The sequence below is a fragment of the Ostrinia nubilalis genome, chromosome 2 (genome assembly GCF_963855985.1).
Source record: "Ostrinia nubilalis chromosome 2, ilOstNubi1.1, whole genome shotgun sequence".
Taxonomy (NCBI): Eukaryota; Metazoa; Arthropoda; class Insecta; order Lepidoptera; family Crambidae; genus Ostrinia; species Ostrinia nubilalis.
In genome coordinates this window covers 12371497-12395676 of record NC_087089.1, presented here as the reverse complement: position 1 = coordinate 12395676, position 24180 = coordinate 12371497, and the positions used below count along the sequence as shown (strand labels likewise).

General features: G+C 37.8%; 3 protein-coding genes across 7 annotated transcripts in view; 2 read left to right on the top strand and 1 right to left on the bottom strand.

Annotated features, from left to right (window-relative positions):
• The window catches only part of LOC135084104 (stromal cell-derived factor 2), a 7703-nt gene extending 7123 nt beyond the window's left edge, over positions 1-580 (top strand). The window contains exon 4 of the mRNA XM_063978851.1: positions 132-580. Within this exon, the coding sequence (XP_063834921.1) occupies positions 132-306 (175 nt within the window). The 3' untranslated portion in view covers positions 307-580. The remainder of the gene's footprint in view (positions 1-131) is intronic.
• LOC135084067 (serine/threonine-protein kinase polo) lies at positions 581-24180 on the bottom strand. 4 transcript variants are annotated; one of them, XM_063978810.1, is made up of 12 exons: positions 24002-24180; positions 11097-11201; positions 10557-10781; positions 10001-10205; positions 9494-9686; positions 8964-9074; positions 4711-4937; positions 3525-3658; positions 2807-2988; positions 2147-2280; positions 1753-1865; positions 581-1667 (listed from the first exon to the last, which is right to left on the bottom strand). In XM_063978810.1, exons 1-12 carry the CDS (start codon positions 24056-24058, stop codon positions 1473-1475), a joined length of 1881 nt encoding a protein of 626 aa, XP_063834880.1. In that variant the 5' UTR covers positions 24059-24180; the 3' UTR covers positions 581-1472. The 4 variants fall into 4 exon arrangements, with proteins under 4 accessions (XP_063834880.1, XP_063834887.1, XP_063834895.1 ...); XM_063978817.1 differs by having other exon boundaries at positions 3525-3655; XM_063978825.1 differs by having other exon boundaries at positions 11097-11205; positions 24002-24109.
• Positions 13239-21381, top strand: LOC135086753 (pancreatic triacylglycerol lipase-like). 2 transcript variants are annotated; one of them, XM_063981537.1, is made up of 11 exons: positions 13239-13585; positions 15092-15189; positions 15612-15773; positions 15910-16047; positions 16118-16221; positions 16310-16437; positions 16518-16658; positions 16823-16921; positions 17008-17119; positions 17513-17652; positions 20793-21381. In XM_063981537.1, the coding sequence occupies exons 1-11, from the start codon at positions 13492-13494 to the stop codon at positions 20987-20989; spliced, it is 1413 nt and encodes a 470-aa protein (XP_063837607.1). In that variant the 5' UTR covers positions 13239-13491; the 3' UTR covers positions 20990-21381. The 2 variants fall into 2 exon arrangements, with proteins under 2 accessions (XP_063837607.1, XP_063837616.1); XM_063981546.1 differs by lacking the exon at positions 13239-13585 and adding an exon at positions 13635-13719 and having other exon boundaries at positions 20793-21380.

Here is a 24180-nt window from a genome sequence, read left to right as displayed (position 1 = left end):
AAGCATATAAAAATGTCAACTCTGCTCTGGACCATTGTATGTTTACAGACTTCATTGTTTAATGTAAATAAAAACTTGTTATTCATTTTCTCTAAGTAGGATTTATTTTATTTTTTGGTTCTTTGTTACAGATTCTTAGCTGGTTCAGGCCGCACCTTCGGCCGACCTATCAGTGGCCAGGGAGAAATAGTTGGCATCAACTCACAGTATGGAGCATACACCGACTGGCAAGCCAAAGAGGGTCTCTTTGTGCACCCAAGTGATCCGCTGCCACACCAAAAACACGCTGTACATTCCGAGTTATAGTTTGTGTTAGTGTAAATGAACTTATTTGTAAAGTGTGATTATGTTACTATTAGTTTTACAATTTGTGATGTGATATCTACTGGAACAATTCACTAACTTATCATGACATTCTACATGGTATGATGTCACTTTAAATTTAACTATCTTTCTATTAAAAAAAAGTGGTACTGAACATCATGTCACAACTGTATGAGTAAAATTATATTCAAGTGTCACTGCATCACCATTATTTATGTTGACAATAGGGAATAAAATTGTTTAAAATAATAACAAATGACTTTTTGTAATAATTTTATTGTCAATGTTCATTATGTTACATGAGGTAAGAGACCCCATTGAGAAACTTCTAAGTTACGTTACAAATAGGCAGTGCTTCAACATCATCGAAAATTTTAATACTGACATTTTATCTTCCAAATTGAATCCTCATGTATAAAAACATCTTGTGACAAAATTGATATATTAAAATCTAGATCTTAGAACAAATCCTATATTATAGAAACCCACAAATTATTAAGATGAAATTAAATGACCAGGAAAGATTCAGTCCGATGCTACTGAAGCACAAACATGTTTTATAAAAATATAGTTATAAAACTAAATAACTCCAAATCATCGCTAACTGCCGGCACCCCGGCCCTCAGTCATGGTGCACTCGCTCATTTACTAAATTAGTGTCAAATACAGAGAACTACAATTTACCCTAAGCTTACTTAAATTGAAATGTTGAAGGCACTAGTAATAACAACATACAAAAAATGTGAACTATGGAACTGGTCAAAAGAAATAGTTAAATAAAGTTTTAAAAGTTTCAACCTGCAAAATCAAGTATTGAATTATTAACAAAATTGTGATCAACAATATTGTGTTGCGGGGTGAATAACAGCTATTACAATAAATATATCCATGAATAGTGTTAAGCTAGTACATACGTATTATAAGAAAAAAAGGTATGACACCTACATCGAAATTGATTTTTGTGACGATTATAAACTTCTGTAACAAAATCATAAAGTTTTACTAAACTAACGGCAGTATGAAGCTATACCGCTACTTCCAGACATACTAACCCTAAGTGGGCTTTTCCAGAGCCTGCCCCAAGGGGCAACATCAATTCATTTAGTTAAATATAACATATGTACTTATCCTGCAGTCACAACACAAGGCTAGCAAAGCTTATTAGCTAATACACTGTTTAGTTTCTCTAAAGCGTATGTAAGGTTTGTGTATAACTTCTTATCACAGCCATGCTCTTCAATTGTGCTGAAGCGGAATGTTCTGAAGTTCTTCTCGACGTCAATGTATGTCACTGCTTGCATGAGTGGGCAAAGTATGATTTTCGTGTGGTCTTGGAAGTTAATCTGTGGAGATTATTTGCATTATAATGAAACATATACATAAAAGTATAGCCCAAAATGTAACAAAGAAAAGAATTGATTGTAGTACCTGTAGAGTTCCATTTGTGAGGTACATGATGACTGCTAGCGTCGTTCTGAACCACTGGTGCAGATGCGGCAATCGCGACAGTCCATCACTCTCTCTGACCGGCATCGACGCACCTGGTTCAAATTGCATTATGTATAATTTGTAGGTATATGGTATTTTTGTAGAATTATTATTACTGTACGAAATAGTGGCGGATTTACAGTTTTGCCGCCCGTAGGCTAGGGTGAGGTTGGATCTTTATTTAACTTTTATCTTCTGAAATCGAGTAAGCGTCATCTGAAATCTGCCGCCCCAAAGACGCTGCCGCCCCTAGGCCGCGGCCCATACGGCCTAATGACAGATCCAGGACTGGTACGAAAGAATTCAATAATGAATGTAAGAAATAGATACTCACCAGCTTTCATGAGGTGTTCAGTCATGTATCTTCTGAAGTAAGTGAGTAGTTTCATCTTCTTGTCAAGCTCTTGCGGATACTCCCGCATTGTCATGTACTGCTCCTGGCCCTGTCGGTTGATGTAATGCACATTTCTGTGGAACAAATGCACATTTTTTTATACATTTCGTTTATTTATTGCACCTATTTACAAAGGCAAACAGATTAGAAGAAAAAGTAAAGAAGTAACTGTTACTACAATTTCTCAATTGTCTTAGAATTAATTGAAATTTCAATGACCTGAAAACAAATTGGATACAATTGCCAATTTATCATTATGTGTATGTCATATTTTGTGGTAAGAAGAAATAATAATATGGGTTAGGTGACGCGGTTTCGAGTAGAATCAGTAGTATCAGTGTTCGATGATGATGCGATCGAAAATAGATGCCGGCCGCCACCAACCGGCCATTGTGGAAATCATTGGGGGAGTCCTATGTTCAGCAGTGGACGTCCTATGGCTGAAATGATGATGATGATGATGCTGAAAGAGTTCAATATTATATGACTTTATAGTCGGCAGACATATGCTTGGTAATTTACGGCGAGATTGAAAAACGGCGAGCGCTCCAAGGAGATGACATCTCAAGTATCAACAATAGTTGGTCGTCGTCTACTCACAGTCCATTGGCGAGCATGATGAGCTTGGTGGTGTCGTTGAACATGACGCCGACGCTCTCATCGCAGAGCTGGTAGCCGAAGCCGTACTTGTCGCTGTAGTCCACCCACTTGCCGACCCACACCAGCGGCTGGGCGGCCGGGTCGCTGAGCTCGTCCGTCAGGCATTCTGGCCGGCATTTCAGCTGGAAGAAAACTTCTTTTTAGACATCTGATTTTTTTTTAAAGATTAATCTGGTTAACGTCTCGCGTGGTAAGTTAAAAACTTGTGTTACGCGTAAGTTCAAGTGGCTAGCGGCGCGGCGAGGATCGAACCCGCGTCCTGTAATCTGGCGCCGACACCATTCCTATTATCGCTTTGAAGATCAGATTACAGTGCAATTATTACACTAACTGATTTTCAAAATACAACCTGGTAAATAAACATACATTTCCTAAGCTGAATTCTTGCAAGTGAGAAATATTTGTGTAAAATACACAAGTTTTTATTTTGTCGATAATCTACACTATTTTGTATAAAAATAAATGTTTATTTTATCGATATCTACACATAGAAGTAGTTGCCCAATGTATCAATAATAATCTGAGCATGATCATCGCCTATTATGCGAATTGCATGAACTTTTTGAGCCACCACAGGCGGCAGGTTCAGGTTGAGATCTTTTGTGCTTCCTTTTTCTGTAAATTATGTATATCGGTGATAATTAGGACATCTACGTACCTTCCCCACAAGCAGCGCGGCGAGTTGGTCGCGCAGCGCGACGAGGTTCTGGCGGTGCGACGTGGGCTCCACGGCGCGCGGCTCGGCGCCCGGCTCGCGCTTCACCGGCGAGTCCACCGCCATCGCGTGATCTACTTCAACGACACACGCACTATAATTACGAGTTTCATAGCGGGAGAACTGGCTTGTTTGTTATCCCATAAGTAAAGTAGCACAGGAGTTGATTACTTAGTGCAAGACTGCTCAACAAGTATGGTTTGAAAATACGCACCAAATTCAAAAATCATAGTAACTGAAATAAAAAATGTAAGCAGCGTCGTTAACGACTGAATCTACCGTTTGGTCCGACTCTTCAAAAGGTGAGCAGCCTTTGCTTGGGGCATCAAGTAAGTCTTAATTTGGCACTGCTAGATAATCAGTTACATCGCTGATGTTTGTAAGTTCTAAATTGAAGATTCCTGGCAATATCTTTGATTTACCATCGTGTTTTTACGGGATGTCTTATATTAGTAAATACTACATGACAAAGTCGTTCCTGATTTATGGGGCTGCTCTGACGTCTCCTTTTGTTATCGACACAGCACACCAGATAACCAAGTCGTTGTATGGTGTCTAACACAAAAAGTTTTTACATTTGCACAGGGAATGGCTAGTTTCAAGACGATTAAAACGAAAATATAGTTTTACAGGTGGCTTGTATACCACAAAAGACAAGTGTGTCTAAGACAGTTCAAAATATGACATATGAGTTACACTCTTCGCTGTAACTAGCTCATGATGGCTGAATATCTTACCATTGGTGTTGACCTCGTTGAGCGGACGGCGGTGGAGCGCCACGCCCTCCAGCTGGTCGGTACGAGGCGCGGTCGTGAGGCAGGACACCGGCAGCGCGGCCGGCAGGATGCCAGACGAGAAGAACTCATGTAGGTAGGAGCAGCTTGTCCACCGAATTGTGAGAAATTATGCTCCCTAGATCATGACGGCTGAATATCCTTACCATTGGTGTTGACCTCGTTAAGCGGGCGGCGGTGGAGCGCCACGCCCTCCAGTTGGTCGGTACGCGGCGCGGTCGTGAGGCAGGACACCGGCAGGATGCCCGACGAGAAGTACTCGTGCTGCAGTAGTTTGTCCACCGAATTGTGAGAAATTATGCTCCAGCTAGATCATGACGGCTGAATATCCTTACCATTGGTGTTGACCTCGTTGAGCGGGCGGCGGTGGAGCGCCACGCCCTCCAGCTGGTCGGTACGAGGCGCGGTCGTGAGGCAGGACACCGGCAGCGCAGCTGGCAGGATGCCAGACGAGAAGAACTCGTGCTGCAGTAGTTTGTCCACCGACGGCCGCCGCGCCGGGTTGGACTGAAGCTGCAGCACTATCATGGACGCTGCCGGCTTGCGCAGCGACGATGGGATCCTATAGGGTTAGATGCGTTATAGGCTAAACCTTCAAACCAGCTGCTGCGTAGTACCTACATACATTAAGAGCCATTTTACATTTTCGTGCGAATTTCTAAGATTTTGGAAGCATGAATTACTATCTTAAGCAACACCCAGAGATTATTTAATAACTGCGAAAGATAGGTCAATCCTTGTTGTTGACCATTAATGAAACGGATTTACTAAAACTATTTTGCTTAATTCACAGTGCCCCATCTCCCCACAACCATTTTACGAAAAAATTGCCGCAGACTCATTTTCAAAGTCCTGTATCTATTATTTATGCTCATATAATAAGCTTAAAAATATATAGTAATCATCGGACATATATTCTTGTAGTCCATTAATGAAATAGATTCTTGAATTTCATTACCATTATTGAGTAAAATCTAAAAATAATTTGGCAAATTTGAAGATTAACGTCACATTTTGATCGTGGTTTTTGGTTTAAAAAGACAGCAATAACTGCAATAAAAGTATCCCATAATAAAGAATATTCATTGTAGAATTAATTTCTACAGTTATTGTTTAAATATTAGTAACCACTTTGTCAAAATATTGATGTGAATATCAGTATAAATTACAATGCGCAAGCCGACATCGATTAGTATGGCGCGAGCGCCCGTCAAGGCAGGACCTGTGTCATTTTTCCCGCCGTGACGTTTACGTGCGTTCGTGTCGTAAAGCGGTGATTTGTACGGCGACCAAATACATTTGATACTATGCCGAGAGGCTATTTCGAGTCGGCCGGCCGAGCAGAAATTGAAATGATGAATTTTAATTTCTTTGACGGATCTGGGTGTAACTATGTATAATATGTAGGTACCATGTATTTAATTTAATAAATAAATTATAAAAAAAGTATATCCATTATGATAGCACCCTTAACACAAGCATATTGGTTGCCTACTTTTGGACTAGATGGCGCTGTGAAATTGGCCAAAGATTTGTTTATTTATTTATCCGCTTTGAGTTTTGTTTCGTGAAGAAGAAAAAGAAGCGTTTTGTTTTGTTGTTAAATCTATACTAATAAAAGAGGAAAGATTTAATTGTTTGTTTGTTTGTTTGTTTGGAGGCAATAGGCTCCGAAAAAAATTTCTTTCACGATTTAGAATCCTAATTTTTTTCTATGTAGGCTATAAAATATTTTCAAAAACTTTAGTCCAAAATCTCTGATAAAATTCGACGTTTAATAAATAAATTAGATAACATATTAATACTTTTTTTTTCAGTACGATTTTAGTACTTGTTTTTCAGAAATTCTACGATTTAACTAAACTTCTAAAGTGTTTATATTTTATGCATAATTTATTAACTTCTAAAATATACATAATAATATATCCTATTGATAGATGACGTGCTTCGTATTTTATTAAAATTATTACCTGACTGACTAGGTTAAAAAGGTGTGGAATGTTATTTTGGAGATAACTTGGTTCCATAGAAATATAGAGAGATGCTAAGTAATGCGCTGAGTTCGAAACTCAGTGTCGTATTAGAAATTCACACACACAAAGAAATCAAATTATGTGCTCATTATCCATTGCGGTATCAGTATTCAACGTTCGAATAATCTTTAGTACTATGCAAGCAATATAAACTGTTTACATAATGACGTTGCTACTGTCATCATTGCTTTCACAAGCAATATGTTCCAATTTGTCCCTTGTCACATTTCCCTTTAGTTTCTGTGATCTGTGCTTGTTTCTAAGTTGATATCAATGAAATATTCCTTAGTACTTTTGATTTAATTTTTTTTTTTATTTTGACACGTGTTTGAAAAATCAAGGTCAGATTACAATAAAATAACAAGTGAAAACGTAACATTGCATTGCAACTCGCAATTTCGCAATATTGATGAGGAGATTCCATTGGAAAGTCTGTATTCATTCCTAGGATTCCCCTAACACCATCAAATTCAAGAGAATTCAAGAGAGTGCAGTTTCCCATCTCATGCTTAGGGACCACGGTTTAAAATAGTGTGGTTGCATAGAGCCTGCAACGGGCAACCGCGTGCGCAGCTGCTCATACTAATTTTCGATACAAAAGCAAGTGTTGGCGCCCTCACGAGTTTTAGCGGAGTTCCATATGGTAGCGGGAGTAGACTTAATGGAAATCTATGCTTCTCCGACGACCAGTTGTATGTGGAATACTCCAGAGTATGCGCACACAATAGCCTGGTGATTTTAGCACCTGAAGGAAAAACAAAAAAACATTGTTTACAAAGAAATCTGCGGCAGGTATAGTGTTTTAATTTTGTTTTTGAAAGATCTCATAATTTTGTAAGTATTCAAATATTTAAACATAATGATGATGTAGATTTTATATCAAAAAATATAATCATTTAACAAAATTAATTTTCTTAGAATATTTTAATTCTATTAGAACCATTTTCCACTTCATCGCAGAAGAAGTCGCGGGCAAAAAGCTAGTATGAAATATGTAGTATTGCCCGCGGCTTCACCCGCTTGAAACTTAGTTTGTCACAGATCGTCATAAATTATAGCCTATACATTGTTATTCTGGTCGATGCCAGGGATGGATGAGCATCGCTGTCGCTGGCGACAGGGTCTTCTGGTTCAGGGTTCATGGCGTAGGTCTCAGGCAAAATGAAATCCACTCGTATAAATTAATAAACTCAATGTATTCACGAAAATAATTACACTCAGCACTAGAGTCGTATCGGAACTGAGTGAACCAAAGGTCTTGCGATAGGAACGTCCGACCCGAGTGATAGTTGAACACAGACTGCCTAGTACTGCTGTACTGTACTGTAAAGTTTCATCAAAATCTGTTCAGTAGTTTTTGCGTGAAAGTGTAACAAACATCCAGACATCCACACAAACTTTCGTATTTATAATATTAGTAAGACTAGTAAAAAGTAAGATAGTAAGATGAATTATTTTAGTTATTTGTTTACTTATAATAATATTTATTTATTTATTTCTTAGCTCTGTCTGATAATGGATCTGGAGGAGATGCAATGGCCACCTCCGTAACAAAACAATAAAACCCTATGGAGTTTGGGCTTGTGTGATTCGCCTTGACGAATATTTCGTATCCAGGGTCCGATGATGGAGCTGTTGGCATGGGCAGATGGGCAGATTTTTTTTCACTATGTGACTGTCTTTATTTTGTACTTAATATATTTTACATATTATACCTATTCGTGTTTCATTATTCGTATCCAGGGTCCGATGATGGAGCTGTAAGGGGGCAGATTTATTTTTCACTATGTGACTGTCTTTATTTTGTACTTAATATATATTTTACATATTATACCTATTCGTGTTTCATTATGAATCGAAATATAAAAGACTTAATAAACTCTATTAAAAATTTAAATTAATTAATCAAGTTTGAATACCTCATTCTACCTTAAAATTAATAACTTAAATCAAGTCTTAATACGGTCACGGCTCAAGATTTTTTTGTCCATTTCAGCGTTCTTTTTACTCTTTTGACGTTGCGTTGACAGCTTTTACCTAAATTCGCGCGGAATATTTTTGTGAAATGGCTCTTAAGACTGCTTTCACACTAGGTCGTCAGAAGCGCGACAGCGGCTTTTTGTGAAGGCAGGCCGCTGTATGTATGAAATTATCGACAGGACAGCGCGTCTGTCGAGCTGCTAAAGTCGCCTAAATGTGAAAGCGCTCTTACTCCGGGTTTGGTATGGATTAAAAACATATTATGCCCTTGATGACGCAAATATTAAAAGTATCTTCATGGCATGTTAATGAATTAAATTGCAGATGTTATTCCTTTTCAGCGACAGCACAAGTTACAGCTGCATTTGTTAATTTATTTGTCAATAAGATACTTTTAAGACTATTTATTTTAAAACATCTTTTAGAGGCGTTAATTTGACTATTGACTTTATTATTCACTGATGTCATCAACATAATGCTAGCATGTTAACAATGGACATTTCCCCGATATAATGGAAACAACACATAAGCATCATATGCACGGCAGACCATCACCGTATGGCAACATGAACCACCTGTACTGCTGCGAGACGGTTTTATGTTCGACCAAGGCCTGAGCGTACCGAGAGCCCAACTTATGCCAGGGGCCCGCGCAACATAGGCGCAGCGCTAATTCAACGCCTTCGCTGGTGCGGGACAATGGAAAACAATCATGTTAAAACATCGCGACATTTTAATCGTGGTAATTTAAGCTAGTTTAAGACGAAACAGTAACTTTTTCAACTAATGGAATGTTTAATAAAGTACATAAAATGTAAACTTAAGTAAAACTTAGAGTAGGCGCACACCGTTGATTTTTCGTCGGCCGATAGTTTAGTCGGGCAGTTGATCAGTATGGGCCTGTATGGGAGTGCACACACTAGGCCGATTCGATTTGGCCGATTCTTCATACAAATTAAAATCGGGCACAACTATCGGCCAACTAAAAATCAACGGTGTGCGCCTACTCTTAACCATTAGAAAATATTAAAAGAGGAGTACCTATTCAATGGTTATTTTTTCAGTTGAAAACTTTAATTAGCTTCTACAAATGTGTAATGTGTACCTGTATTCACACTGCTTGATCCTCTTATAGGTGTCCTTGAGTGTAGAAGTCTCAAAGGGCGGCTTCCCCACGAGGAGGGTGTACATGATGCATCCCAAGCTCCAGATGTCCACTTCGAAGGAGTGGCCCTTCTTCGTCAATATCTCTGGTGCAATGTAGTTGGGTGTGCCGCATAAAGTCTGCTTTCTCTCTCCTACGTTGATGAAGATTAAAAAAAATATATTCAAAAGTAGTTTCACTGCGATGTGTTTTCACACACTCAAGAGAGAAAATAATGTAGAAAAACAAGAAGCTAATATCTAAATTATGTAACAGTTTGTACTGTTTCTGAAAGTTTTATGAAAAAAGAGCTTTCAAAATTAATTGATTGAAACAAGATTAAAAGTGGAATACTAGATGTTGTGATGTGCATTACACTCGAGAAAAATCTATTTTAATTTCAACTTAAAAAAACAAAAGTTGCTGCATCATTAAACCTAATTAAATTAATTCAAATCATAATCACACCTTCATATTCAATTCTGGCTGCAAGGCCAAAATCTCCAATCTTGACATGGAGGTCATCGTCAAGGAACAGATTGCCGAGTTTCAAGTCCCGGTGGATGATCCGCTTGCTATGCAAGTACTGCACTCCGAGCAAGATCTGATGCATGTAGAACCGGGTCTCCGGCTCGGTGATTGCTTTTCTACGTTTGTGAAGCTCCATCATTGACTGTTAAAATTAATTTGTAATTATGCAACTTTTTTTAAAATCAACAGTAAATTTTTTTACTGAAGATAAAATAGCATAATTCATAAAATAATTTAACGAAAGTTATGAGGTTTCAATACAGAACAGGTAAATCCACTATTGATGCTCAATAAAATTATCATTGAGTTTCCTGCATGATATAAATTATCACAAACAAAACTTAAGCATTTAATGCATGTACAGATGTTGTGTAAGTGACAGCTGTTACTTATTTGAAGAGCACTCAATAGGAAGAAACAAGGTTCACAACTTAAATAAACAGTTAAAATACATAATATTTGAAAGTTGATAACATGATTGATAAGTACTAACCCGTCTCTTACAAAGCTCTAGTATAATGTATATGTTTAGGGAGTCCTCAAAGAAGCTGTGGAAGCCAACCACATGCTTGTGCTGCAAGGACCTGTGGATTGATATCTCCTGAGCCATCTTCTCTTTCTGGCTGGTCTTCACCATCAACTTCTTTGACACAATTTTGCCAGCATAAACTTGGTGGTTGGCCAAGTCCTGTATTTCGTAGCATTTTGCAAAGCCACCCTAAAACAAAACTTTTAAGTCAGAAACATGGTAATATTTACTGAAATTGGTGGATCAGAAATCGAAAATGTAAGTGTGTATATCAATGAATGCTTTAATTACTATCTTTAAGACATAAAAACACACAAAATTCAGGTGTTTGTGGTATTAAAAATCGTAACGGTTCTGTACTGGTTTTTTTAAGACCAGATGTCTTGCATGCATTAGGTGTGAACTTATTTATATTATTATGACCTTTGGGCATAATTCAACGCGCAGTATTTGATATAGGTAAAGTACACAATCTACAGTGAAATAATTAAGAATTCAACTAACCTTTCCGAAAAATCGCAACCTTTGATAGGAACAGTTGGTTTGAGGGTCGTGTATGATTTCAGGAATCTCTTTCTTTTCATCTTCTTTGATCGAGGACATTTTAAACTAGCTTAAAAATACAAAGTACAGTCAAATAAATTGTAAGGAATTAATAGTAAAGTGATTGTTGACAAAATTCACAAAGGAGTTTCAAACGGCCATACGTTTGAATTGAACTTTGAAGCACTTTGAAGTTTGACGACAGTTGCTACGAATTTTGAACGGTTTTATTCATGAACCAATCACATCGTGTCATTTTCTACCAATGCTGCCGTATGGTATAGTAAAAAAATAACACGATATATTTATTTGGCTTTTTTTGACGAAAAAGTAGTTTTAAAACACAACTACAGTGACGCTAAATATTTTAATACAAGTTATAATTAAAAACAAGTGTCGATTAGCATTGTAAATAGAAAATAACTATACATTTTTGTTAAAATAGAAGAAATGAAGGCAAGTGTTAGCAACACTGAAAACAGTGAGACACAAAAAAAAGTTAAATGTTCTGCATCTTTCTCTAAGACATTAAGTAGTATTTAAGGAAGAAAGAGATAGCTAGGCAAACAAATCGGTTGTCGATGGATGCTTGTGGCAAAGAGGCGCTATTTAAAGTTTTTGTTAGTTTTTACTAGATGGCGCTACGTGTAGATAAAGGCGCGTAAAGTTAAACTTCTCTCAACAAACAAGTTTGATTGTTTACTTTTATATAATTTTAATCAAAAGTAACACTTCTACGAAATTTCACAATCATTAAAGTAATCTAAACTGTCTCTAATCAACAGTTTATCTAAGTATGTGACGTTGCTATTTTAGCTATTTACATTTTATTTATCCCCAGTTCCAAGTCCGCTATTCTGTACGTTTTTGTAATGTTTTTGTATTGTTGGTTTCGTATTTTACCACGTGTGGGCAATTTATCATGAGAATTTTGGTCATAGTTCTGGTATTTCCTGAAACAAATGAGAGGCTTACAAAGGTGACTGAGTTTCTTTCGCCACTTTTCGGCGGCAGAGATCAGTTGATAATGATGTTCAAGTGGTAAAGTGGTAAGTAGGGCAAGCTAGAACGTGTTAGTGTCCTGGAAGGACTTATAAGTATTTCAATTCTAATTTGAACTAGGTAATAATAATAACATAAGTTCGTATAAGTTATAAATTTAAAAAGACAGCGAAAAAACATTATTAATAATATCAATAAACTATTTTTAAATTGATAAAACAGAATAAATGACATTAATTTATCATATCGGCTAGGTCGAGCTCGATGCTTCCTGCGGAAATCTGCCATTGTCAGGGTTTGCTGGATACAGATAACTTTATTTACTATTGTATTTAATATTGTAATTGCAATAGATAGGTACGTAATATTTTACTTACTACGTTATTGACCATTCTGACCATATTATATAGTGTTAGGTACCTATCTATTGCAATTATCTTTCGATTCAGAAGGTACGTAATTTGGGACTGCCAACCGATAATATCAGCAACATGACGTGTTAAGTTTTCTTTAGTTCAGCTAAATAATAGGTAGGCACTTTACAATCCAAGTTAAGTACCCTATAGTCTACCCTAGACTCAAACTACCCTATAGTCTGTGTAAGGTTTCTAACTACAGTGCAGTTAGTGTAGTAAGACATGATGGCTTAGTTTACGAACGAACGATGTACAAACGGCAAATCAACATCAAGTGGTAACCAAACCATCAGCCATTGCCGGCAATGTATGAAGGACCTAAAAGTTGTTCGTTTGGTTTGCGTCTTCCTATTTGCTAGCCGGGGTTGGTATGTACCTAAGTTTGTTTGTGTAATATTAGTTTAATTGTTAATTAATTATAAATTTTTAATTGTTTCCTGAACAATCATTTATATTACTAATGTACCTATTTATTTAGGCGCCCAAGAAGAAACAACTTTACGTTGAAGTACATATGGAGCAATTTTTTTCTGATTAGATATGTACTTAGTATTAGATGAATGCGCATATAGGTATAATAAATAATATCCTTGTTAAAATATTTACATAGCTGCCTATGTTTCTTTAAACTATATTCTTGAAACAGAGCCTTGAATTTTTAACAGATCTCTAGAGTCTTGTATTCTCAGTGCTAATTATGCTAAACTAAATTGTATCGAGCATTTTATTCTGTTGATTGGGTGCAATTATACATTATAATGCTGTAGTTCAGGCATTCGCGGTGCGTTGGCGCATCTCGCGGGTTGACCTTATGCGGGTGCACGGATCGTTTAGTCATTGTCAAGCGATTTGCAGGGTGAGCCGTAAATCACCAAGCTCGAGTGACAATTAATTAAATAAATTAAATTTTATTTAGTTTACTCAATTGTACTAGTAACATGGCAGTGATAAATCGTCTGTTCTGTGCAGTTCAAATTGTTTGTGTGCTGCAACTCAGCAGCGCTCACCGGTTGTGGATGACTACGGACGAGTGTGAGAATTTTAATAATATTGTAACTACTATTTGCAAAGCCTTTACAACTTACGCGCTGCGATATGTAAATAAGATTATACTGCGTCAAACTGCGTTTTTTTACTGAATAGTGTGCAAATTGAATCGCGAGTGGGTAAGTAAATATTTGTTATGCTTCAGTCAGTACCAACGTAACAACTTTTTTATCAACTTACCCACATAAAGAGGAATAATATCAAATCAATGTATCTGTGATCTGTAGATAGAGGAAAAAAGATAAACTCGTTTTAAACAAACTTTTTCATATTTTCTTAGTAATATTGAATTTGTCTAATTAAAAAAATAGGCCCTATGAATCACTAATACAGTTTTTCGTAACATATTGACCAATTTATTGACACCAAAATACGTCGTGGACTCATTTTGTTGCACTAATTAGGGTCAGTTCTCACGGTAAAGATAAGAATTGATTAGTGACAAAACTGGTACATTTTAGGCTCGGAATGGTTTAGTTTGCGAAGGGCCGCGCATAGTGCGATAGGCGTGTTTTGGGCCACTGTCGCAAGCGGACTGCTCATTGAATAATAAATATACAAGCCAGGTTAAAGGCTCTTACCCGAGGTCATGGAATGTTGACTAGTTGTCTTGGAGACAGCGGAAGTTTTATGCAATACACCTTGCAAGGTTACGCCACTAAATTAGGGACGAGAGTTGGATAATGGAGCATTTCTTGTCACGCACGTAAAGTTGGATGAAGAACGCACATTAGATATTTCCTTGTTATGGCGAATTATGGCATGAGGATATGGATATAAAAACATCAAGAAAGGTTAATGAACAGATGAACTACTGATCATCAAAATGGAATGATGGGGACAATAGTTAGTAACTTATCTGCAACCGACAGCTTTTTACACTATAAGAATAAACGCAGTCGAACGCAGGAAAATAATTTCCTCTATGAATTTTGTTAAATTAAATCATTGCAACCGTACAAAAGAGTATAATTTCACAAGTTACTGATTGGAATATTATTTTCCGCATGGCGCATTTTAACTGATAAATTACATTAATCAACTTTTAGTGGAACTTTATTAAAATGTTTACGTTCCAAGGCTGTCGAATGCATTCGTTTCTTTTATTAGAGAATGCTTGCATAAATCAGACATACGGAAGGTAAAATATTACACAGCAATGCGTCAATCTCAAAAGTAAAAAGATACTACAGATCTACTCTTGCTTATATTAAGTTGTCGTTGTGTTCTAAAACTTTTTTGAATAATATGAATTTGTATTAGTGCAGGTGCTGTAATTATGTAATTAACTTTATTAATTCGTTAAGGCCTAAATTAAAAGAGCAACAGTTACTGTATTGTTTTCGGGCCCAGCCTCCAATCAGTACCTAATCAAGTACAGTAATTAAGTTTCTGAGATATAGATTTCGTAAATTTCGCTACAGTCAGATTTTTACTACAAATCAATTACTTAATAAACGACTCAAAACTAAAGCTGGTGACCATTTCCAGTGGAGAACCACATCAGCCCCGATGATCTGCGGGAGTTCATGCACATGCACGACAACACCACGTCCAGACCGAACATAGCCGGCTCCGGAGATCCTGAGGTAAGTTCTAGAAAGTATCACGAAGTTATAATTTTGCTGAACAGTGTATTGACGTAATACTTTGGTGTTTTAAAGAGAGAAAGTCTGTTTTAGGAAGTCCATCCAGAATCAAAATATGTTATGTGTTTTAAGAAAACAGCCTAGCCAGTCAAAAATACGTCGCCACAGTTACCGTAGATTTAAAGTAGTTTATTTTTTTTTAAATTGTTGGACATAATTTCTAAACGTCCGTCCCCGCAGACTACATATTATTTTCTATCGGCCGATAGATTTTAATCAGTATCGAATACGACTGGAGTAAACATACTCTCGTATTAGGAAGCGATTTGGTATCGGCCGATTCCTCATTTATTTATTTATTTATTTATTTTATTCATACAAATTAGAAGCCGACCAGACCGACTAATCTGTAGTTCTTTCAGAATCTACTAGATAAGACAGTGCCTGACATCGTGGATTGCTTCGGCCTCGGCTCCATCACCCGCCAGCTCACCACGTGGCTGCTGAACATGAGGCCAGATCCTTCGCACAAAATCAACACGCACTTCTACTTCTCATCACGGCAGATACCCTATAGAGTACAGGTAGATATCATATCCAGTACAGGTAGATTCATACCGAGTACAGGTAGATTCATACCGAGTATAGGTAGATAACACCTACTTTTGAATTCTTTGAAAAAGGAGTTTGATCTGGCTCACCGTAGTCACCCTGTTCTAGGTGATGCCTGGTGACCAGTTTGGTTTGGAGTGGGTGGACTTTAAGCCTACCAGGAAGACCGTGATAATTGTTCACGGATTTATGAGTCATAGCAACGCTTCGTGGGTCCATGATATGACGAGAGCTTTCCTACAATGGGTATGATATTACCTTTGAGGCGATAATAATTCTGCGGAATACTGAATGATTAATTGTTGTTTTGAACTAGGCAGATGTCAACGTGATAGCCGTGGATTGGAGTGAAGGAGGAAATACGTGGAAGTACTGGAGAGCTGTTGCCAATACTCGACGCGTTGGGTCAGATGTCACAAAGTAATTTCCTAAACTTATAACACCAAATCTTACCCAAAATTGATAGAAATAAGTCCGAATACTTCATTTTATATGGATATTGTTTCAGTTTCTTGCGGCAGTTGAAAGCAGCATCTGGATGCCGCTTTAAAGACTTCCATTTTGTTGGACACAGCCTAGGTGCTCATATATGCTCCTTCGCCTCGTATCTCTTAGGAGGAGTGGAGAGAATCACTGGTTAGTTTATTAGTCACTTAGGTTTTCTGCATTTAAGCGGAAATGTGTATTATGCAGTTAATAAATGAATGGGTTCACAGGTCTAGATCCCGCTCAGCCATGTTTCCGCACAGCGAATCGATCAGAACGGTTGGATAAGATTGACGCCGATTTTGTTGACGTCATCCATACGAACGGGAGGTTACTGCAGAAAGTTGGGTTTGGTTTGCCGGAACCAACAGGTGAGATGATGCAAATACCTTACTGAAATAAAGTTTCTTTCTGTAATCAAGACAATTTCAATTTATTCCGTTAGTCTGCTTAGCTCTAGCTATGAAAGTAGGTAGGTTAACTATTGGGGAGCTGAATTTTACAGGAAAATTGATCTGAAAATATTACCTTACAGGACATGCAGATTTCTATCCCAACGGAGGTATGAAGCAACCCGGTTGCTACAATGAATCAAGATCGGATTGGTTAAGTTCACTACCTTTTTCACCTATAAGTTAGTTATTTTATTACATTTTAATTCTGTGAATAAACTGTATACTTATACCTAAGAGGTTCTTAAACGTTGATTTTCTTTTCCAGAATTGCAACAAGCGATCTGTAGTCATGGTCGGGCATATCTTTTGTTCACGGAGTCCTTGATCAATAGTAACTGTTCCTTCAGAGCTCATCGATGGAACTTGACTTATGAAAGGTAAAATACATAATTTAATTAGCTAAGTAGGTACACAAATAATATTATCTTTGTAATTTTTGTTCACGCTGATACACACAAGGGAGCACAGGAACAAAGTGGAAAGCCTTTGATTTAGTGATTCTACCGTTTTTTGTTAAAAAGGATTTTGTTCTTTGCAGCTTTCACTCTCATATTATAATTAATTAATAGATTCTTCTATTGTCTCACATAATAATTTACAAAAGCAAAGTCACAGATAGAGTTGAAAATATGGCTATTGTCTTGTGGAGTAAGCCTGCTAATTTGAATCTTATCAACTTTGGTACTATGATGGGGTCGACCCTATTAGGCCAATTAGGACCATTTTAGTAAAGGAAAAGGGAATTGACCCAAGTGGTATTTATCCGGCAGTGTGAACTCCAGTCTGGTAGCAGCGTGCGACAGACAGGCGTCATGCTCAGAGATGGGCATCAACGCGGTAGGAGGATCTGGCAGGCTGCGGGCAGCTGGGACCTACTTCGTGCTCACTACGGACAAGGAGCCCTACTGCCGTGAGTAACAGATTATTGGCAGATTCCCGGGACATAATAATAAGCTTATGTGTTGGCTCCCTTTCATTTGTAATCCATTTATCCGTGGGTTCTTAAAAAAGTTTAATACCCTTTCAGTTATGTCTCACGGAATTAAGTAGTAATAATTAACATAATAACTATTTCGAACTTCTCCTAAACTCGTAACTTTAAATTCGTTGCGGGTTCCAAGACTTCTTGGATGCCAAACTGTAGATCCTGGTGACACAGGTTTACAGTTTTGCAGGTTTGCCGTGTAATTCCCCCCTTTACAGATAAACATCATTTACCTTCATTACCTGTGGCAAGGTAAAATATTTAATTGGGTATTAACAAGCAAAAACCGAATTCTAAAATGAATCATAATTCATTTTCCCTATTCAATTGTATTTAATGGGAATTTAACTAAGGAAATGCGTCAAAAACAATAAAATTTCCAAAAGCAAGAAATTATTGAAAATGCAACACTGAAACCGCAGTTTTAATAATGAGTAATATTAAGTTCATGGTTATTGGTATTTCCGTAACGGTAATAAGGAGTTTGCGGAGTACGTACCCAGATTCACTCGATGCGAATTCAATGAGGATCAGTACTGTTGTAGAAAATTCAATAAAACTAGTATCTACGTTAATCTTTAAGACATAAGAAAGATATATCTTTTTGAATTATCCAAATCGGACCATTACTTACGAAGATATTAAGTAATAAACATAGGCCGTTTTTGCCGCTAAAAGTCAACGTACGCAAGGCCGCGTGACGTCATTATATCCGAATCGAGCGCAGCCGGCGTACTAATGGGATGGAAAATATTTTTTCCGGCTAAACTATCAGTTTTAGAAAAAAACTTTTAATAACATTTATTCTTCAAAATAAAGTAACCTATCGACCAGTAATTTTTAAAAATAAAAATTGTGAAAAATAAGTATTGCTATGTCCAAAAACCACATTTTCATAGGATTCGATGCAATGCGGAGACGCGGTTGGGGTGAGTGTAACTTAATGATTGTTTGTATTGAACATAATAATACTTAATATGATGCTAATACCCAGTTTCTGGCCTGGGGGGGGGGGGATAAGTCATACCCAGCTTATAGCCTGGGGGGAGGGGCAAGCCTTACCCAGCTTCTGGCCTTGGTGGGAGGGGGGAGAGGCAAGTCATACCCAGTTTCTGGCCTGGGGGGGGGGGGGGGGGGGGTGAGTAATACCCAGCTTCCGGCCGAGGGGGAGTCATACCTAGCTTATGCTTATGGACTGGGGGAAGGGGCTAGCCTTACCCAGCTTCTGGCTTGGGGAGAGGGGGGGGGGGGGGAGGGGTCAAGTCATAACCAGTTTCTAGGGCTGGGGGGAGGGGCTAGCCTTACCCAGCTTATGGCCTGGGGGAGGGGGGGGGGGGTCAAGTCATACCCAGTTTCTGGCATTTCTGGCATGGGGGGGGGGGGTGTCATACCCAGCTTCTGGCCGAAGGGGAGCCATATCCAGCTTATGCTTATGGCCTGGGGGTAGGGGCAAGCCTTACCTAGCTTCTGGCCTGGGGGGAGGGGGAGGGGTCAAGTCATACCCAGTTTCGGGCCGGGGGGGGGGGTAAATCATACCCAACTTCGGGCCGAGGGGGAAGTCATGCCCAGTTTATGACCTGGGGAGAGGAGAGGGGCGGGGTAGTCATACCCAGCTTCTAGGCTAAGATTAAATACATTTCCAGCACGGAGCGGCTGTCCTTCCTGCAGCAGCTGGCCCGCCCATGGGAACGGCGAATAGATAGGTAGGTGCGTAGGTTTAACTCAGAAAAACTAAATAACAGGTAGGTATTATATTAAGTGTACATCGAAATGATTTTCATAGCAATGTCATATTGTTAGAAGTTATACCTTATTGTTAGAAGTAAATAAATTAATACTTATACATTTTTATATTTTACTTGGAAGAAGATATGACTCTAACAACACTTATGTACACTTTATTTGAATAAATCGCCAAATATACCACCGCGGAGACCCCAATCGCGTCTCTGCGTGCCATTGAATCGTATGAGCGTATGGATTTTTTGCGTTATTTTTCACAATTTCCATTTTTAAAAATAACCTATCGATAGCTTACTTTATTCTGATGAATAAATGTCATTACAAGTTTTTCTCTAAAACTGATAATTTGGCTAGAAAAAAATATTTTCTATCCACGCAGTACGCCGGCAGCGTTCGGATCGGATATAATGACGTCATCGTCCCCGCGCCGGGCGGTCAGTGAACTTTTTTAGTAATTTGGCCATAACTTCGTCAATTTTTGTCGTAGAACAAAAATTTTTGCACTGTGTATTAAGGATTTCTTAGCCCTATAAATCTGCATTCACAGCTAAAAATCGAAATGATCCTCATTGTCCTTGTTCCACTTTTCATTGCGAATGCTACGGATTAGTTTCTGCGAAGTGGTCAAATGTCTTCAAGTCGTTCGCTTTTGGTTACTTTATAGGTGTTGAATTAAAAAGTAGTAGTTATATCAATCAAAGACTTGGATCAAAGATTGAATGGTTTTGTAAAATCATTAGGCTTTGCGCAAACGTATGAGTATTTACTGAGGATTCGATTATGTAGAGTCGGAACGAGGAGTTCGCTGATAGTAAAAGTATCATGAGAACAAAGCTAATAATTTTGGCTTTGATTTATTATTTATATTTTTAGTATTTTTATTTTTAGTAAAAAATTAAAAAAAAATGCTTAAAATTAAATGTCTTAACTTGTGCGTAGAGCCTAACATTCATCAAGTTTATTTTAGGTCAAGTAGGTAATAGAAATGAGTGCTTGTTAATTTCATTCAACCGTTAATTCAATGGATTCAATGATTTTCAGTCATAACCTCGCGTGGTAGAGAAATGTTTTAATTGGACGTTCTTATGCCATTGCCACCTGCATCGTTATCCTAGAAATGTAATTCTAATTACTTTTTTTCCAAATCAATAAATGAATGAATAGATAACGGCATATTAATCGAGTCATTAACAACTAGGGTATTTGGTATTCACTGCACTGGTAATGACACACTTGAATTTACCAGAGGCTGCAGGATATTAATAACCAAGACTTCATTATTTTGTTTTGGCAATACTAAAAACTAATATTTTATGTTATAGCGACTGAATGGGAGAGGCGTCATCCGCAACCGGATCTCCTATGGGACCTTTTGAAAGGGTTCCGTCTGGACAGATTCCTCCGTGCTACAACCACAGAGGTTGCTCAAACTGCGGCCTACGCGGATCCTCTGGAGACAGACGATGACGTCACGACCACCACCACGCAAAAAAGTTGGTTCAGACGGTGGGTGGGTTAACTTATCCAGCCAGTGTTATGTGTTACTTACTCGACGGGGATTTATGAATAAAACTGTTGCAAAACTACGAGGCCGAAATGCTGTTCGAAATTTTTGAATTTCAAATAATAATTTTAAAATATTTCGACTGTCATTTGTTTCGAATACTAATCATTAATTAAATAATACACAGCGAAAACAATGCGAAACGTCTAAAAAGAAAAAAAAACTATTTTAACTAACACAATCATTTAAGACGTAAGTGAGATTTTATTTTTATTTAAGTACCTAATTTCATGCCTTTAATTACCAATGCATTTTATGTTTAACTTTTTTTATAATTAGGAAATTAAGTATTTTTTTTATTTAAAATTAGTAATTTATTAAATGTATTTTTTGGACGGACCAGCAGTGGACGTCCTGTGGCTGAAATGATGATGATGATGATGAAATGTATTTTTAAAATTATTATAAATTAATGTAACATCAATATAAATGTTTTTATTTTTTTGAAACATGAACCTTGAAGAGTTAGCATGCACCCTAGTGGGTAAGTATTCGTTTATTAATATAGTTAAGTGGTAGATCAATCTGAAAATTCAACTATTATTTAAATATTGCAGCACTTAAGTAATTGGCTTTTTAATTAAAAAGCTTTGGCTCGCCGCACTAGTCATTGAGTATAGACAGATATTATGGAAAAGTAAGGTATATTCAGGTTATGCTATTTTAAAAACAGAAAATGTATCCTAAAATACTAAAGAATGTATTTCAAGTGTTAAGTAGAAGAGTTTTGTTCTTTGGAAGGAACAGTGGGATTCACGGATTAAAATATTTATTTCGACGTGATTCATTCATAGCATTCAGGTGAGATTACGCATCATTTATTGTTTTTGAAAGAGTTGAATTGACTTTTTATTTAATTAATATTATTATAAAACTTTTATTGTATAGGAATCAAAATAACTTGCGTGCGTGTGTCTACAAGATATTTTAGAAAGAAAACACCTGAATAATTAAAAGCAATAATATGTATAAAGCTATAAACACTTCATTAGTGTTTTTTGTTTTTAAGTTCCGATAGTGATGTGCGTACATTACGTTTCTAGGTTGTTCTGGATAGTAATCCTGGTCATCTCAAGCGGGTGTTTATACCTTCTTCTGGTGGTAGTAGAGCGCGGGGACCAGGTGAACTTTACCCCGGACACTCGCTATCTGCAGTGGGCGACGGTGTTCCCCGCCGTGACGGTCTGCGAGAGCTACAGCCTGAAGCCCGCTCAGAGGAAGTTCGCGGCTCTGTATCGTTAGTTTTATCTAAAGACTTTGTAACTAGACTAGTCTTACAGCCTATACCTTCTACTGGTGGTGGAGCGAGGGGACCAAGTGAACTTCACTCCGGACACCCGCTACCTGCAGAGGGCGACGGTGTTCCCCGCCGTGACGGTCTGCGAGAGCTACAGCCTGAAGCCCGCTCAGAGGAAATTCGCGGCTCTATACCGTTAGTCTTAACCAAAGACGTAGTAACTAGACTAGTCTTACAGCCTGTACCTCCTACTGGTGGTAGAGCGAAGGGACCAGGTGAACTTTACATCGGACACCCGCTACCTGCAGTGGGCGACGGTGTTCCCCACCGTGACGATCTGTGAGAGCTACAGCCTAAAGCCCACTCAAAGGAAGTTCGCCTCTCTGTACCGTTAGTCTTAACCAAAGACTTAGTAACTAGACTAGTCTTACAGCCTATACCTTCTACTGATGGTGGAGCGAGGGGACCACGTGAACTTTACATCGGACACGCGCTACCTGCAGTGGGCGACGGTGTTCCCCGCCGTGACGGTCTGCGAGAGCTATAGCCTGAAGCCCGCTCAGAGGAAGTTCGCTGCTTTGTACCGTGTCATACACGTATAACCGAAGTTTTCTAAATAACTATACTATATCAGTGCAGAATAATTTCGTCCCTTCCTTCGCAGACGTACTTTACATGGTTATGGTTACACAGAAAAAAAATCTTTGCCAAAATTTTGATAAATGATAAACTTTGTAGGGTGTAACTATTAAGTAATCTGAGGCAGGGTCGTCAGTAATATTAGTCTGAAACTAAACTGAAGTTTCTAAGAGATTAGATAACACAAGCAACGCAGCGCGTTATGGATGATTAATTAATCTGCATACTACTAATTTATACCACTTCAATACACACAGTTAGTAGGTATACTTTTGTCGGGCAGTGGAGTGAACATTTTGCAGCTAAAGTTCTAAATAGTTAAATGACATATTTGAATGGTTTAAAACACAGATAAATTAGTTAACACTTAGCTTTTCTAAGGATTTATGGCGAGAGAGAATATAAATACATTTTTTATTTATTTTATTAAATAAAGCCAACCTGATATTCTTATCAATATTCATGGATTCAAAGGAGTCTCTGAACAATTTAATGGGGTTGATTCTTGATTAGGACATTTTTTAAATTAATTTGTAACTTCCTAACAGCGGAATTGATGGGACCGTTAAACTTCGATGTTAAGAAGTATCTCACGGAGTTGCTATACGGCCGTGGCACTTGTGGCAAGTCGTACTGTGTGCCGTGCGGCACTCTGGTGCCTTGCGATGTGCCGTGGAGGGACGTCATGGAGAACGTAAGATTTTATGTGTTCTGACTGGCTCATTATAGCAATGCTGACTCATAAAACTTCATTGCCAGTAGTAACTTACGATATCATAGATTAATCTGGAGTTATTTGATAGGACAACATATTTCATGCTTATACTCAGACTCTATCTCTTTGTCCATAAGTCATAACATAACATAATTATTAGTACACGATCTTATTTATTGAAGTCGTAGTAAAGGCTTGAAGTAACAAAAATAATGTTGGTAGCTTGGAGTTTTCGTAATTTGGCAAGAAGAATTGTGACTGAGTAGTGGGAAATTGGGGTTTAGCTATCTACTAGGTACTTACAAAGTGCTTCTTGTTATACTACGAGTAAGTATACACTGAATTATAAGATATTACAAACTTCATTCATACTCACGTTAGCAAGGAAACACGTACATGTCACTGTTTTATGTTTTCCACTCATCTCTGCCATTTTTAATGAATTCAACACTACACGTCCACGTACCTACGTTTGTTTAGTAAACACAATGGCGCCACACACTGTAGGTACCTATTTACTTTAGTTGGAAATATATTTTTAGAAAACATATCGAA

Coding starts and splice junctions, on each gene's coding strand:
- LOC135084067 (XM_063978810.1), bottom strand. CDS start 24,058: ATGGCAGAGATGAGTGGAAAACATAAAACAGTGACATGTACGTGTTTC. Junction 10,782..11,096: donor GGTTGCGATTTTTCGGAAAG/GTTAGTTGAATT, acceptor GTTTTGTTTTAG/GGTGGCTTTGCAAAATGCTA. Junction 2,989..3,524: donor CCGCGCTGCTTGTGGGGAAG/GTACGTAGATGT, acceptor GTTTTCTTCCAG/CTGAAATGCCGGCCAGAATG.
- LOC135086753 (XM_063981537.1), top strand. CDS start 13,492: ATGGCAGTGATAAATCGTCTGTTCTGTGCAGTTCAAATTGTTTGTGTG. Junction 16,438..16,517: donor AGGAGTGGAGAGAATCACTG/GTTAGTTTATTA, acceptor ATGGGTTCACAG/GTCTAGATCCCGCTCAGCCA. Junction 17,120..17,512: donor TGGAACTTGACTTATGAAAG/GTAAAATACATA, acceptor TTTATCCGGCAG/TGTGAACTCCAGTCTGGTAG.